This window comes from Triturus cristatus, chromosome 3_2 (genome assembly GCF_964204655.1).
Source record: "Triturus cristatus chromosome 3_2, aTriCri1.1, whole genome shotgun sequence".
Lineage (NCBI taxonomy): Eukaryota > Metazoa > Chordata > Amphibia > Caudata > Salamandridae > Triturus > Triturus cristatus.
The window spans coordinates 1,047,911,099-1,047,926,236 of record NC_140584.1 but is presented as its reverse complement, the minus strand read 5'-3'; the positions used below and the strand labels follow the sequence as shown (position 1 = coordinate 1,047,926,236).

The 15,138-nt window shown below is 43.0% G+C and overlaps 2 protein-coding genes across 5 annotated transcripts in view; one reads left to right on the top strand and one right to left on the bottom strand.

Annotated features, from left to right (window-relative positions):
- The window catches only part of TSPOAP1 (TSPO associated protein 1), a 3,327,443-nt gene that overhangs the window by 1,025,197 nt on the left and 2,287,108 nt on the right, over nt 1-15,138 (top strand). For all 4 annotated transcript variants that reach the window (XM_085649739.1, XM_085649737.1, XM_085649736.1 and 1 more), the window contains exon 6: nt 14,272-14,355. In XM_085649739.1, the coding sequence (XP_085505865.1) occupies nt 14,272-14,355 (84 nt within the window). The remainder of the gene's footprint in view (nt 1-14,271; nt 14,356-15,138) is intronic.
- Nucleotides 1-15,138, bottom strand: part of LOC146859078 (uncharacterized) — a 232,177-nt gene that overhangs the window by 65,357 nt on the left and 151,682 nt on the right. The window lies entirely within an intron of this gene.

Sequence of the window (15,138 nt, the reverse complement as noted above, 5' to 3'; positions counted from 1 at the left end):
ATGTATAAAAGAGACATTCAATGAAGGCCATAGAGGCGACTCCCTGGCTGTGTCTATTTGGGGGAACAATACTTGCATGCAACAAGTAACCCTGGAGCTAACCGTTACCAGATATGGGATTCTTGGCAACATGCCACAGCAATTCTGATCATTCAACATGAGGTAATTACCATTTAAAAGTTGGCTAAACGTTGGATTAATCACAGCTGGTGAACCTTGCAGGTGGCAGCACAAGTTTGCCACTGAACCATTACAAGCCCCGTGTAAAGAAGTGTCCCGACATATGAGTGAACCGCCTAGTGCGTTTTCACAGTGTGTACCGCTTAGAAACACTTCACACCCCCCACTCCAACATCTGTGTGTGTAAGGTAAATCCCAGGATGTCTTAATGTATTCTTTACCCAACCTTTCACATTTGCCTGCTTGCATTTGTTTGAGGCAATACTGAAAATGGAAAGTTGTGACAGGCAGAGTTATTTTGCCATGAATGATCCATTCTGTAGCTGGTTTTTCTGCTACCGTAAATGGCAATTTTTCCAGTTTTTCAATGCTCAGCACTGTATACTTCGCTCCCCTTTGTTCCAGTTTGATCCGTTTTTCAGTGAGATTGTATTCTGAAAACAGAGACGGCGTGTTGATAAAACGCCAAGGCACATAGCCTGCACGCAAGGATTGCTGTGTCCAGCTTAATAACATAATAGAACGTAACTGAGATTGGCCTTGTTGTAACATGGCTAAATCTTGTTCCAGTATGTCAATAGCAGAGGATACAATGTTGCCCAGTGAATATATTCTGGATGACAGAGTCGTTAACCCATTGTCGACCACAGCAAGAGATTTGTCTAAATTAAAACGATCAAATTCACATATTCTTTCTGCGGCCTCTGCTTGTGTAACCTTCCATATTTCCTTATAAGCAGCATAAATGCCGTCGTATATGAAACGTTGTTGACACGGTTTTATTGGACCTGACAAGAAATCCCTAAGGTCTGCGCCTTCTTTAAGTAAAGATAAGTGTTGATTCACATCCTCGAGTGTAGATTTTTGTAGCCAATTAAGGCATAATTTTCCTACACTGTATGTTGTTACTACCCCTGAATGCTGTCTTTGAACATAACGTGGGTCTGGCCTATTGCTAGTAAAACCCTGTATTCTATTCAGGAATCTTTCTTGACAGTTGTTTGTGTATGTGGGCCATAGCAACCATTTTTCCCAATCAGGATCTGATCTGTTGTTCTGTAGAATTGTTTATACTGTGACCGCTTCCTGTGTAGTGTTATTACTTGCAGGTTTTGGTACAGAAGGTGTGTTCATGTCTTTGTGCTTGGCTAATCCAAGGCAAGACGTTTGTTGGACAGTGTCATTTCAAAAACATTATTTGCTGAGGGATGAGGCAGGCTCTAAACAAAGCTTCTATCCCCTGCATTTGCCAATCTTTTGAACCCCAGACAGATTTTGTGTCAATTGTGTCTTTCCAAAAGTCGAATCCTTGTCTAGACAGTTGGGCTATAAAGGCTGCAGAATAAATCTGTTTTGTATTAGTTAGATTTTTAAAGTAAAATGATTCTGCATTGGACGTATTGTACCCTGAAAAATATGGAAACTTATTTGCAAATGTTTTTGAGCTACCCCTTGGTGGTGTAGGACAATGTTCCCATTGGTTATACATAAATAAATTTCTAGGTGTTGCAGTATTATGCAAGAAATGATTGTAGGAAGGTGGATATCTGACTATGGTTACCCCCAACTTTTTGCCTAGTGTCTAGCTGGTTTTTCGACTTAGTTGGCCTGAGATCCTGCCATTCAGGGTCTCAGGCTGTCTGCTCTCTCTTTAAAATGGACTCCATGTACCCTAGGTACATAACCAATTGGTAAGGATCACCTTATTGGACCCTGTACAGTGTACCCTAGGTACCCAGGGCATAGGTGTACCCTAGGCCTCCCAGGGGCTGCAGCATGTATTATGCCACCCCTGGTCTGGCCTTCCAATCAGACACAACTGGCTGATCACTCAGCTGGGGCAAGGTCGTGTAATCACCCCTTGCTTAGATATAGTATATCTATATCTACCTTATATATAGACACATGTGTACCTATCAGTCACTCCTATGGCAGGCCTTAACAATCCTGGAGGCAGAGTGCTTGGTAACATGTGAGATGGTGCTCTAGCATGAGCTGAGCCTGTCTGCAGCTTTCGGAACCATGTCCTTATAGCTGTTCTATGATATAGCCTACCATATACTCTTAAAGTGCCTTATAATCTTAAACGGTTATGGTAACTATGGTTTGGCTTTATCAAAACATGTCGTGTAAGGTGTCTAACACTTTGGAATAATACCCCCATACCATTTCTGGTGATGAGGATATTACTCCTCCCTTCTAGAGGGAGAGACATGTTAAAATCCTACTTTGCTGTTTATCTCTAACCAAAAGCCTCAGCATCACAAAATGGATGCTGCTGCCACAGACACAAGTCTGACCTCCTGCTGCTGGGAGTGATCCCAGCCAGGGAGGCCTGGACAATAGGTTTCCTGCTTGGGGAGGTGCTAGCACCTCTCCAGACAGCCTTTAGTGTATTGGGGCAGGGTGGGCTGAAAAGAATGAGACATGCCTGGGGCACACAAGGTGTTCCTTGCATAGTCCAGTTCAAACCGGCGCTGGGGCACTCCAGCCCCAGCTCTGGCGCGAAACTGGACAAAGGGAAGTGGGTGTAACCACCCCCTCCCAGGTCCCACCCATAAGGCGTGACCTAGCAGGTATCCCAGCCCCCCAGATTAGTATAAGAGTGGGAGTTGGGCCTCAGGAGATTAGATTATCCTGAACCTGCAAAACTGAACAGAAACTCTGGACCTTCGACATTCGACGAAAGAAGAAGACTGAAGAATCTCCCTTGTAGCCAAGGAGTGGCTACCCTGTGCAAACAGGCACCATCAAGAGACTACCCTTTGCTTTGCGACCGTTCTACGAGGAACCGACTGCAGAGCCTGACCAGAGCCTTGACTTCCAGACTTCTCCGACCCTCATCCACATCTGCAGCAGAGCTGAGATCCGTGGAGGCGACGAGCGACGTGGGACCGGCTACCTGGGAAAAGTGGCTAGTAACTTACAGCGCAGCTTCTGAGGTACCCTCGAAGTTGTGCACCGGGGATTGAGAAGCCCCAACCCCAAGCACCATCTGCACCGAAGATCAGCCCCCCACACTCCACGAGTCCTGCGTGGGGCCCTTCAGCATTTTCCTGCTTGCCGCGTCTGTCCGGTTGCTTGCCCGCTGGCTAGTGGCCTCTGTGACGACGCACCCTGAAATCTTCTGCGCTGGTTTGGCTCCTCCAGACTGGCTCCCGCTTCTCTGCAAAGAAGAAGCACCCCAGACCTTCCTGGTCTGCACCAGAAGCAAGTCCTTTGTTCTTCGTGGGTTCCGCTTGCCAAGGCTTGGTGAGTCCTAGTCCAACTTCGACGCCGCCGACAGCAAGAGCCTTCGTGGAACAGCTCGCCTCCTGGTCCTGGTCGTCCTCGACGCTTCCTGGTCCTCCTGGCTGCAGCGACAAGCTTCACCTTCACCTGCATTCTTCACGACATCGCCTGGTTCCTTCCTGGTTCCACGTGGTCACTGGCTAGTGACCTTGACTCTGTCCCTTCTGCTTGCAGGTCTCTTCTCTTCTTGATCCCAGCCTTGGGATCCACCGGACACTCTTCACTGACTGCCTGTCAGCATCTTTCTTCAGGCATCCATAGGAGTCGACGACGAAAACGACGCATCTTCACCCCTATGCACCCGCAGCCTGTGGGCTAGGTAACTTGGGTACTCCGGTGCTCATCAGGATAGTGACTATCCTAGTGTCTAGTTTTCGAGTCTCAACTTCCTAGCTACTCCGGAAGTGTCCTAAATCTACCGTTTTCTAAACTGTACTATTGCTATTGACTTTTACGCATTACGCGTGAGTGTTTCCACTCTGCACACGAATCCCGTGGGCCTCCCACTTCCTAACTAACGCTAGTGTAGTGTAGCCCCAGCGATTCCCTAGGCCTAGGCCTATTCTATTTCCGTGACAGTGGTTCTTATACCACTTACTTAGTATATGGTTTGCGTGGCCCCTAGGGCCTAACTGTATTACTTACCTGTGTGACTTACTGTATGCATTAATAAGACTGTGTTGTACTTACCTCTAATCTCATAAAGAGTGCTGAGGGTTTGCTTAGAATAAATACACTTTATTTTATATATATATCTGTTGTGGTGTCCTTTCATTTGGTATTCAAGGGATTATATATGGTATCACAGCTGGCTTCACAGGCCATTCAGAGTTTAGCCTAAGACTGCTCTTGTCCATGCTACCACTAGGATAGCTGGTCTATAAGGTTGACTTTACAACCAATCACCATAAGGGTATTTGGACTGATATAAGGTGTACACTATAACTAGTGACATCATACATCAGGCCAACTTCTCACAATGATGACCATACTAATTGTAATAATAAAGCTGTTCATAGTCCGATGAACACTCTTTTTTCATTGCTAGAGAATGCAGCATACCTTTCTAGATCAGACATCATGTTATTAACAGTCTCAAAGTCCCAATCATCAGAGTACTGGAGGTAATAAAGTCACTTAATGAAATTTTAAATAAGTGTGGAATCTTTAAAAGTTCTGACGGGCCGAATACATCATAATCCGTTTTGTCTAAAACTATACCATCTTGTATAGGAACGGCTGTGATGTTCACTGCTTACAAGTCTCTTGCTTCATGATGGGATGATTTGTGTGGTTTCAAAAGTAAGTTCACATTTTTACTTTCAGTGTCCAAATAAATATATCTTTCATTTATCAGCACGCTAAGAGTCATTGCTAAAGCTAGCCAGAGCAGAAAGAAAAATGTTCCAGAAATTATCCATAGTTCAATCCATGGTGAAACCAGATGAGTCTTTTCTAGGAAATGAAAAAAGTCTTGTACTTGATCTTTGAAAGTTCTTTGGGCTGACGTTGTTTCAGGCTCGCTTGCATCCTCAGAAAACGTATCAAAGTTATAGCCAGAAGCAGTTAGTTCTATTGTTGGAATTGCATCAGGATTCATTGAAATCACTGGAACCAGTTGATCACGTGTTACCTTTGTGCAGACAATTGTATCTGGACGAACTGTTACTTGAGTTTCGAGAGGGATGAGTTCCATAGCATTGTTTGCTAGTCCTTCATCTCTAACTGCTGAATTCTCGATGGTTATGAGTCTTTCAGTCTGAACCTCTTGGATAGTAGCGAGAGGAGTGCGTCTGCTACTTGGTTGAAGTCCACGAGGCCTACTGTTTAGTATCGGCCACATAGTGTGGTTTGATGAGGTCGATTGACAAAAATCTTTTCTCCTTTTTTCCAGCAAGGGGCGGCAGAAGTACTGTTCTTGTTCCGTGGATGGCTAGGACAGGTACTGGTTGTCTGTAAGAAGGACCAAATTCCTTCTTGTCCGCAATCTTCTCTCTGACTAGATCCTCAACTTTTGTGATCCAGACAGGCCTTGCCAGGACGGCTGGATTTTCCCCAGTGGTGGTTGGCTTCAGGAACACATTGCTTTGTTTTGATCTTAGTTTATTTGGATCCTGTAAAACAACCAAACGATCTTTGATATCAAAGGGTTTATTTTCCACCACCGTGCCTTTACATTCGAGATCAGGAACCCACATTTTTGTCCCAAATAGGACATCATATCGAGTGACCCTCCCCTAGAGAACTTCTTTGCAAATTATTTAATGGGCGTTGGACCCTATAAAGATGTTTGACCCACCCATCACTCGAACCGAGTACTCTAGCTGTTATAGACTGCTTTATGAACAGAATTTCCCTCGGGATGAAACGGAGAGGAGTACCGCAATGCTACACCCAAACTGGCCATGGCTTCTTTGTAAGCCCGAGAGCTAAACGCAAGGCCTTGGTCAGAATGTAGTGTGCCAATTGCTTATAACAGTTTGAGCGTCAGCCGAGCGCTGAGGCCACATCCATAGGAACCTTGAGCACGAATCCAATGCGACCATTAAATACATATAGTTACCGTCCCTTTGCAAGGGACTGCAGTGGTCCAGGTAAACACAAGCTAATGGTTTGTCTGAAATCAACAGGGGTGTCTGCACAGGACGTTTCACTGTGGAGACTTTCATCTGTTGGCATATTTCACATTCCAAAACATAGTTTTTGGTCAGTTTCCTAATGCCAGGCCACCAATATTTTTGCTTTAGTAAACACACTGTTGCAGAAACACCTGTATGGGCAGAGGCTATCCCTTCATGTGCTGCTAGGATCATTCCTAATCTATGTTCCATGTTTGGAATCACCCTATTCCCCACTCCAGGGATTCGAGCAAACGGAACGTTGTTCGCATCAATTACATAAGAGTACTTGAGTGGAAATTTCTTTGGTAACACTGCAGTACTGCCTTTGCTCGAAGCATTGACAGCCAACAATATCTCACTGTTTATTTTCGTTTTTGAACGAGTGATCGCAGCTACGGAAGCCCTGTGAACAGCCCCCTTTGCGGCGTCATCAGCCAGTGAATTCCCTGCAACGTGAACTCCATCACGCTGATGACTCAGCATGTGTATCACGTGAGCTTCTGGTAGTTCGTTTCTCAACTGAACTACTTGTTCCCAAAGCGTTTTATGCTTTATTGTGCCACCTTTTGCATCTTTGAATTCGTTTTGAAGCCAATTCTGTAAATATTCATTATATGACTGGACACAGTAAAAGGAATCACACACTAGAAGTGTAGGGAATTCGCTATCTGTATTTTTAAGTGCCAGTTTGAATGCTTGTAGTTCAGCTCGCTGAGCTGTACAGTCTCCTAGAGATTGAGTTTTTGTGACCATTGGTCTAAAGATACCATCGCGTATGCGACCTTTGATTGCGCACGCTGCACTGTAAGCTTGCTTACTCCCTGTAGCGGGTTGTGCTGATCCGTCAGTATAAATTATAAATTCGTACTGATCGAGAGGCAGAATTTCAGTGGGCAGAGGACATTCATGTTAATATTGCAGGAACGCTTGTGTGTTTAAATCAGGATCAAAAACATATTCAACATCTGTTGCAGCAAGAGAATTAACCCATTGTATCCATCTAGGATGTAAAGATTTTGCATTTGGAATGCTCGCTTTTGTAACCGCGTCTAAGGCTGGTACTGGAGTCACGACAATAATGCGTTTCCCCTGAGCTAGGGCTCTTTCTTTTGCTACAGTGGTTTGAACTGCTGTCAGTATCTTTTCTGTTGAAGTGAAGCGCATTTCTGCTTGTGTATACAAATGTGATTTGTATGCTATTGTTACTTTTTAACCCTCATTAAATGTTAAATAGGTGAATCCGCATTGAACCGAAATTATTCGGATCACCAAATTGCGTTTATTTACGCGTGTTTGTAAATGATTTGTTGCTAACATGTTAGCTTGGAGTGAACGCAGGATGTCTGTGTGTTCCTGTGTTCAATGTTTTGTTGAAAAATCAGGTTTGATTAGTTCATAGAGGTTTAACCCTTTCTGCGTAATTTAGAATGTACGTTTTTCCAAAATTTAAGAAACCCAAGATGAATTGTAAATTTTTCAGCATTTTTGGAGGTTGGAGCAGCGCACACTTTTCTAAAAAGTTAGCTGCCAGGCTCTTACCTTCTCTTGAAAGCTCATATCCTAGGAAAAGGACATTGAGATGGGCAATTCTGGATTTTTTAAAGTTGAATTCAGAGGCGAATCCCAGTATAATGGTATTCACCCTAAGTGCCTATCTAGGTCATAGTCTGTCAGATAGATCTTATCGACATATGACAATGCCTCGTCATCATAAATTTGTAGTATCTCTGTTACCCTTGCTGAGAATAACCCCAGGCTCTTTTGAACCCTTGTGGGAGTCTTCAAAATTGACCCTGGGTTCCCATTATTGATAAAGCTGTTAAGTACCTGCTTTCAGGTGCTATGTTTTGACAAAAGAAACCATTTGAAATGTCCAATGTGGTTTTATATTTTTTACGCACAATGTTATTCATTAATGCTATACTATGTGCATTTTGCACAGCAAATGTTTTCGTTCAAATGTCTGTAATCCAAAACTAGACGATATGTATTGTCTGGTTTGGATACAGGAAATAAAGGATTGTTCATTGAGGAGGTGCATGTTTCAATCACCCCTTGGTATTCAAGTTGATCTAAGATCTCCCTGACCTGTTTTTTTTTAGCTACTTGCTTAATTGGGTACTGCCTTTGTGTAGTAGGTTGATTTTTTAGTTGTATTTTGTGGTGAGGTGAGTCCTCATCCCATCCTACATGATTTTTGTATAATGCTGGGGCCTGGGCTACTGCCCATTTCCTGGCATAAGTATATTTTAGGTGAATTGGAATATGGTTGGGTAAGGCTGGCATAAGGATGTCCTCGCCATGTGGACACTCCCTAACAAAGTTTGGTGGCCAGTCCTGTTCTGCTAGAAGAATATCATAACCCCTTGAAGGTTTCTCCCAAAAGAGTGCTTTCACTTTTCTTGGTATGTCTCCCTCCATTCGGAGTGTTATTTCATATAACTTTTGAGGAGTACTAACCCTGGTGTCTACAGTCTCTACTGTGATGTACTCATTCAAGTCCACTATCTCTAGAAGTTCCTTCAGGTTCTGGCGAGCTATTGTTACTTCTGCTGCACTGTCCAGCATTGACTGAGCCCATTCTCTGTTCTTGAGCTGTGTTCTCAGTATTCTCGGCATGTCTGATCTTCAGACCTGCTACCTTTCTTTTTTGTGAATTGAGGTTTTGATTTATTTTTCTGAACGTGTTGATCGTCTTTGGACGTCACGTGTTCTGCTTTGTGATCTGACCGTCCTCTTCTTTCTGATGTCGGACGATATCTGAAAGGTACGAGAGGAACATGTATCAGTATCTTGATACCTGTCAGGTTTTCTCAAATTATCCCTATTCCTGAGGTTATACCTCCTTTTGAGGAGACCTACCTCAGGATTGCGAACGTTTCTCTTTTGAATTTTGTTTATTAGTTTCCCACTTCTTTTTAGAAGATGTAGGATTTTGAATATTAGAGTCCTTCTCAGGACCTTCAGACCGTTTTGGCTTCAAAGGTTTTCCACCCAAACTGTCTCTGCCTAATTCTGCATAAGATTTTTCTATTATTGTGGGTAGTTAATGTTGATGTTCTGTTACATCAAATTCCCTTAAGCGTTGGCAGATCGCCACTGATGCTGCCTCCCCTTTAATATTAGATAATATTATTGTTGAGACCTGGTCGAAGTTTTTCAGTAATTTCATTCCTAAATTCAGAGCAGGCTCTGACCCGTATTCGTTTTTAATTTGTTTCAGGACATCTGGTATAACTGCAATTGACGGAACACCATGTGTTTTAAGCAAAGGTTGGTCGCACACTGCTCGTCACACCAGCAAGTTGCCCCAAAGGACTGTGGTAGATGTAGTGGCGACGGCGGGTACGCCTATGCCACGATGTATAAAGAACAGTATGTGTTGCGTTAGCCATCCCTGGACACGTGTTTCGAGGTAGTTGCCTCTCGTCAGCAGGGAGCAGGTCAGTGTAAAGGGGTGCCGCGTGGACTGCCAAAATGTAATTAAAACAGGTCAAGTACCTCTCATGGCGCGCAGGTGCAGATCCAAGGCTCGTCAGCCCGTTGGCTCAAGGGAGCCGTAATGAATTAAGCAAAGGTTGGTCGCACACTGCTCGTCACACCAGCAAGTTGCCCCAAAGGACTGTGGTAGATGTAGTGGCGACGGCGGGTACGCCTATGCCACGATGTATAAAGAACAGTATGTGTTGCGTTAGCCATCCCTGGACACGTGTTTCGAGGTAGTTGCCTCTCGTCAGCAGGGAGCAGGTCAGTGTAAAGGGGTGCCGCGTGGACTGCCAAAATGTAATTAAAACAGGTCAAGTACCTCTCATGGCGCGCAGGTGCAGATCCAAGGCTCGTCAGCCCATTGGCTCAAGGGAGCCGTAATGAATTAAGCAAAGGTTGGTCGCACACTGCTCGTCACACCAGCAAGTTGCCCCAAAGGACTGTGGTAGATGTAGTGGCGACGGCGGGTACGCCTATGCCACGATGTATAAAGAACAGTATGTGTTGCGTTAGCCATGCCTGGACACGTGTTTCGAGGTAGTTGCCTCTCGTCAGCAGGGAGCAGGTCAGTGTAAAGGGGTGCCGCGTGGACTGCCAAAATGTAATTAAAACAGGTCAAGTACCTCTCATGGCGCGCAGGTGCAGATCCAAGGCTCGTCAGCCCGTTGGCTCAAGGGAGCCGTAATGAATTAAGCAAAGGTTGGTCGCACACTGCTCGTCACACCAGCAAGTTGCCCCAAAGGACTGTGGTAGATGTAGTGGCGACGGCGGGTACGCCTATGCCACGATGTATAAAGAACAGTATGTGTTGCGTTAGCCATCCCTGGACACGTGTTTCGAGGTAGTTGCCTCTCGTCAGCAGGGAGCAGGTCAGTGTAAAGGGGTGCCGCGTGGACTGCCAAAATGTAATTAAAACAGGTCAAGTACCTCTCATGGCGCGCAGGTGCAGATCCAAGGCTCGTCAGCCCGTTGGCTCAAGGGAGCCGTAATGAATTAAGCAAAGGTTGGTCGCACACTGCTCGTCACACCAGCAAGTTGCCCCAAAGGACTGTGGTAGATGTAGTGGCGACGGCGGGTACGCCTATGCCACGATGTATAAAGAACAGTATGTGTTGTTTTAGTGTAGATGGCAGCAAAGACTGTGCCCCGAGTGGTGCATTCTTCCAGTTGTGGTGTGATCCCCATTGGTAAACAGATTGTTAGAATTCTGTTTCTCATAAGGGCTAGTATTAGGAAATACTGCTTCCATTTGAGTAATTTTTTGAGCTATCCAGAATGGAATTTGTTCACGTTTTGTGGGCATTTTACCCATGACTGCGTGTAAAGTCTATGGAGTAATTTTTAGTGTATACCCTTGTTGAGGGGTTTGATTTGGAATGGTTATTGGTGGTTGGGCTGTGAAAGTCCGCATGACATATTGGACAAATTGCCCGTAAATTTTTATTAACTCTTGTAGTTGAGTAAGTAATTCCTCGTCTGACATCTCTTTGATGTCAGGATGAGGTGTGTAGCCGGCTAAAATCGGCCATGTTGCTCCTGGTCTACCTAGTGGACCGAGCCTAGTAATGTTTTTGTGATGTTTTAGGGCGCTTTTAAACCAGAGATTATCTCCTGGTATGTGAGTGGAATTTCAATATCCTCGAAAGGAATATATTGCTCAGGTGGTTCATCTTCTTTAAAGAAGTGAAATACTTTTGTTACTGGATTTGATTCTGGGAATACAATCCATGAATAGAATACCTCTGTCTGAAAGGATTCTTGTGCCTCTATTACGAAAACTGCTGTACCACCTCTTGGTGTTAGGCCATGTTTTATAAGTTTTCGAGTGATGGCTCTTCTTAAGTTTGGAGGGATATTTTTAACACCCTCATCGGTTTCATTTAAACCTGTAAAATTCAAAGCTGCTATGAGTGGATCAGTCTCAGCATTATCCCTTAAAGGGAGTTTGTTTTTGAAAGAATGTAGAACAAGTTTCAAGGAAACAAAGATAAGGTGCACAATATTTTTGGAACACTGTATCCTTCAACATTGAACAAACCAAACAGCTAATATATAGAATTTTTTTCCTATTCAGCTTTGGTGGATACTTAACCCTACCCACTCCAGACAACTGTATGTGAGTAGGGGTCTCTGAGAATAGCACGACTGAGTTACTCAGTATCTAGCGTTAAATTAGTGCCTTACCAAACGTTTGGGCACCATATAGTGTAGTTCCTATTTCCCTAATAGTCTCTGCGCATTGGTATAATACACCCTATAGGTTTGGCATAGGACTGAGGTCATTATGCCCCTATCGAGTATATTAAACTTAATTAATTTGTACCAGCTAACTCAGAGGCCACTAGAAACTCCTTGTAAACAAGAAGGGAGTAGTTTCTGGCAACCGCATAAACATGACAACTTTGTTTCCCTTTTGAATCGGAACACTCTCAGAATCGTGGAAATAGCAGATAACAGTTTCACTCAGCTAATCGTGCATGCTTAGTTTTTCAGAGTAACACAGAAAGACTAGACGGGCGTTTCAATAAAAGGATTTATTGAACAGTCTTGTTTCTCGTGTAAGAGATATGAGCTGTTATAATCACAAGAAAGTATGCAAGATATATTATGTACAGCGTAAGCAGTAGAAAGAAATAATACTGCGCTAGCATTATCTTTTAGCTATGACACACATATTCATACATAATAAATAACATAGGCTAAAAATGCGAGTATAAGATGCTTCTCTAACTAGTTCTACCCCAGTGTACCTAACCTAAGTGTAGTACAATGTAAGAAGTAGATGCTGTATTCTATAGGATGTTGGGCTATATTATGGTATGCTAAATTTAGTATGCCAAGAGTCTCTCTAGGTTCTGGTCAGCTCCATACCTTGAGAATGAGAGAGGTGGGAATCTCTTTCCGGGTCTCGAAGTCTAACACCCCGCAAAGGGAGTCAGAACACTGGAAGCTGGATTCTCTGCGAGCAGGGATGACAGCGTCTCTTGTCAGTTCGTCAGGCCAGGACACGGGCTCCTCTGAAGTCGAGGTCTCCTCCTTACATGCCATTCTTGCCGTGGCAAGGGAAGGTATATTTATACCTGGAAGGTGCTTAGGAATGTTTGCATTGACGTAAAGTCGGGCAGAGGAAGACGTCATGAATGAACCCTTAAGGAATAGCGGCCCATGCATAATAATTGAGTTCTTGGAGAAATCAATAATCCTGGGCTAGGGAAACTCCCAACAGCTTAAGGGTCTGGTTTCTAAGAACTCGTTGTGACGTTTGGGTGGACGGATGTAGGTGACGATTCCTGTGTTTGGATAGCATGGCTAATGCCTAAATAAGGACTGGGATCTTATGCCTATGTAAGGGCAATGCGAATTGTGCCTATATAAGGATGTGATTCAGGAAAACCTATATACGGACACCTAAAGCGGAATTCAACAGGTTGTGTATTCTATGAGTTTCGGAACTTAAATATCACTCAAGATTGCAGAGATATTCTCTCTTAGTCTGGAACAGAAGGCAGAACCGAAACATACAAACTGAAGAGGAAATGATTCTGTGACTGCTGTCAGCAAAACAACCTGTCCCACGCTTCTCCAGAACAGATCTTACCTTATCTTCTTTCTCTGGCGAAATCAGGCCAGGTTTAGTAATCAGCCAAAGTTCACCTTGCTTCAATTTCAAGGTACAGACTCTCGACACAGGCTCTATCCCTCTGTTTTACAAGGCTCATAAAGCAATTCATGAAAGGATTCTTCAAAGTGTTCCCACAAATGTGAGCTACTCCGGAGGAATGCACTCTCAATATGGTCTTCTCGCAACTAATGAGGCAGCCATTTGAACCCATTCAATAAGGTGAGCCTATTCAAATAGAGTTTATTTATGTTCAAGTCAAATGTTCCAGATTATCGTATATTGCTACTTCATTGTTCTAAGTACGTTCTGTATCTAAATGTTATACACTTAAATGGTTATGTTCTCAAAATGTGTGTTTGACTATATAGATATGCATATATGATATGCCATAAGTTCATATTAACCTCTACAAATATTTATTTTTTATCCTATCATCATTTAAGGGTATTTCAATTACCTACAACCTGCTTGCTGTTTTGACTGAAGCATGGAAATCTCTGAAAGATCCAATTCTGGTTAAGAAAGTACGTTACTTACCTGTAACTGAAGGTATATCCAGTATTGGTATCTTTGAAAGATTCACATGTGCCTCAGCCACCTCCCCTGAGTAATCCCTTCATCACTAGGGATGTTATTCTCAGTTGTGCGTGAATATCTGAGGGATTCAGCCTCTCTTGGGAGTGTTCTAGAGTGTGCTACGACCTGATTGGTCCTAGTTAAAGTTTGGTCCTTTATTTTTTTTATTTTTTTTTTTAAAGGCACTAGATAGGCTATTAGATTTATGGACTAGTGCCATTGTAGCCTGTGTCAGTTATAATTACTGCTTTACTACGGTACCATGGCACTCCCGCTTCGACAGGGGAGTGATTTAAACATGTGAAGCTATCAAAGATACCAATACTGCATGACTTCAGATAGAGGTAAGTAACTTATTTTCATATTACGCTCCAATGGATTTTAATAAAATATATTAAAATCATATTTAGGCATATATTAAAGGTAAATTCATAATATTCTGAAATATTGTTGTAGAGGTGATAGCTGTATGATTTCTAACATTTTCTCTTGTAGGAACTTGAGTTGAGTAAAAAACGGAAGAAATTTGAAAACCTTGAGCAAGAAGTAAAGAAAAAGCAGAAAAGATGTGAGCAGCTGGTAAGAAATAGAAAACATGTGTCATTTCGTGCCATTTTCAAAATTTGAGTTGTACATTAAGGCTGTCTTTTTAGCTCCTTCCAAATAAAATTAATCAAACATTATAATTGGAAAGTAGTCCATTAGCCACCCAAAAATGTTTGCGATGAAAGATATTTCAGAGTGAAACTATCACTTGTTTGAAAAATTAACATATTTATGTATGTGTTATTTGTATAGCATGATCCTCTCTAAAAGGCAGCAGAGTGCTGATAACCATAACCATGTTGACACTTGTGTCCTGTTTGTAACATTGTAGGAGGTTGGCTTAGTATATGGTGTACACCTATCTAAGTGAAGCACCTTGCACTAATCCAGGAAACCCTTATGGTGTTTTTAGTGGTCTTAGACAACCATAATTAGTTCTCTAAGTGGTAGCTGGAGAGCAGCCGTCAAGTTTATCCAGAAGGATTGTTAAGCAGCTTGTCTTACCAGATCTAAACACATAGTGTAGGTTAAATGAAAAAGAACCACACGGTGTATTTATAAAAATTTCTGTTTATTACATACAAATTTCTGCTTATTACACCACTCACTAACGCATTTGTATATCTCGTACCTGGATATATCAACACAAATACACAACAGTACTTTAATTGCAAATAATGTAAGTAGCACAAAATACAGTGGTCTCCAGGAGGGAGAACAAACTTTATACTAAAAAAGTGGAATTGGAACTGCGACCTAAGTCGGGACTAGGACCAGCAGACTCAGAGGTGCTGGGGTCACAAGGAACCACCCAAC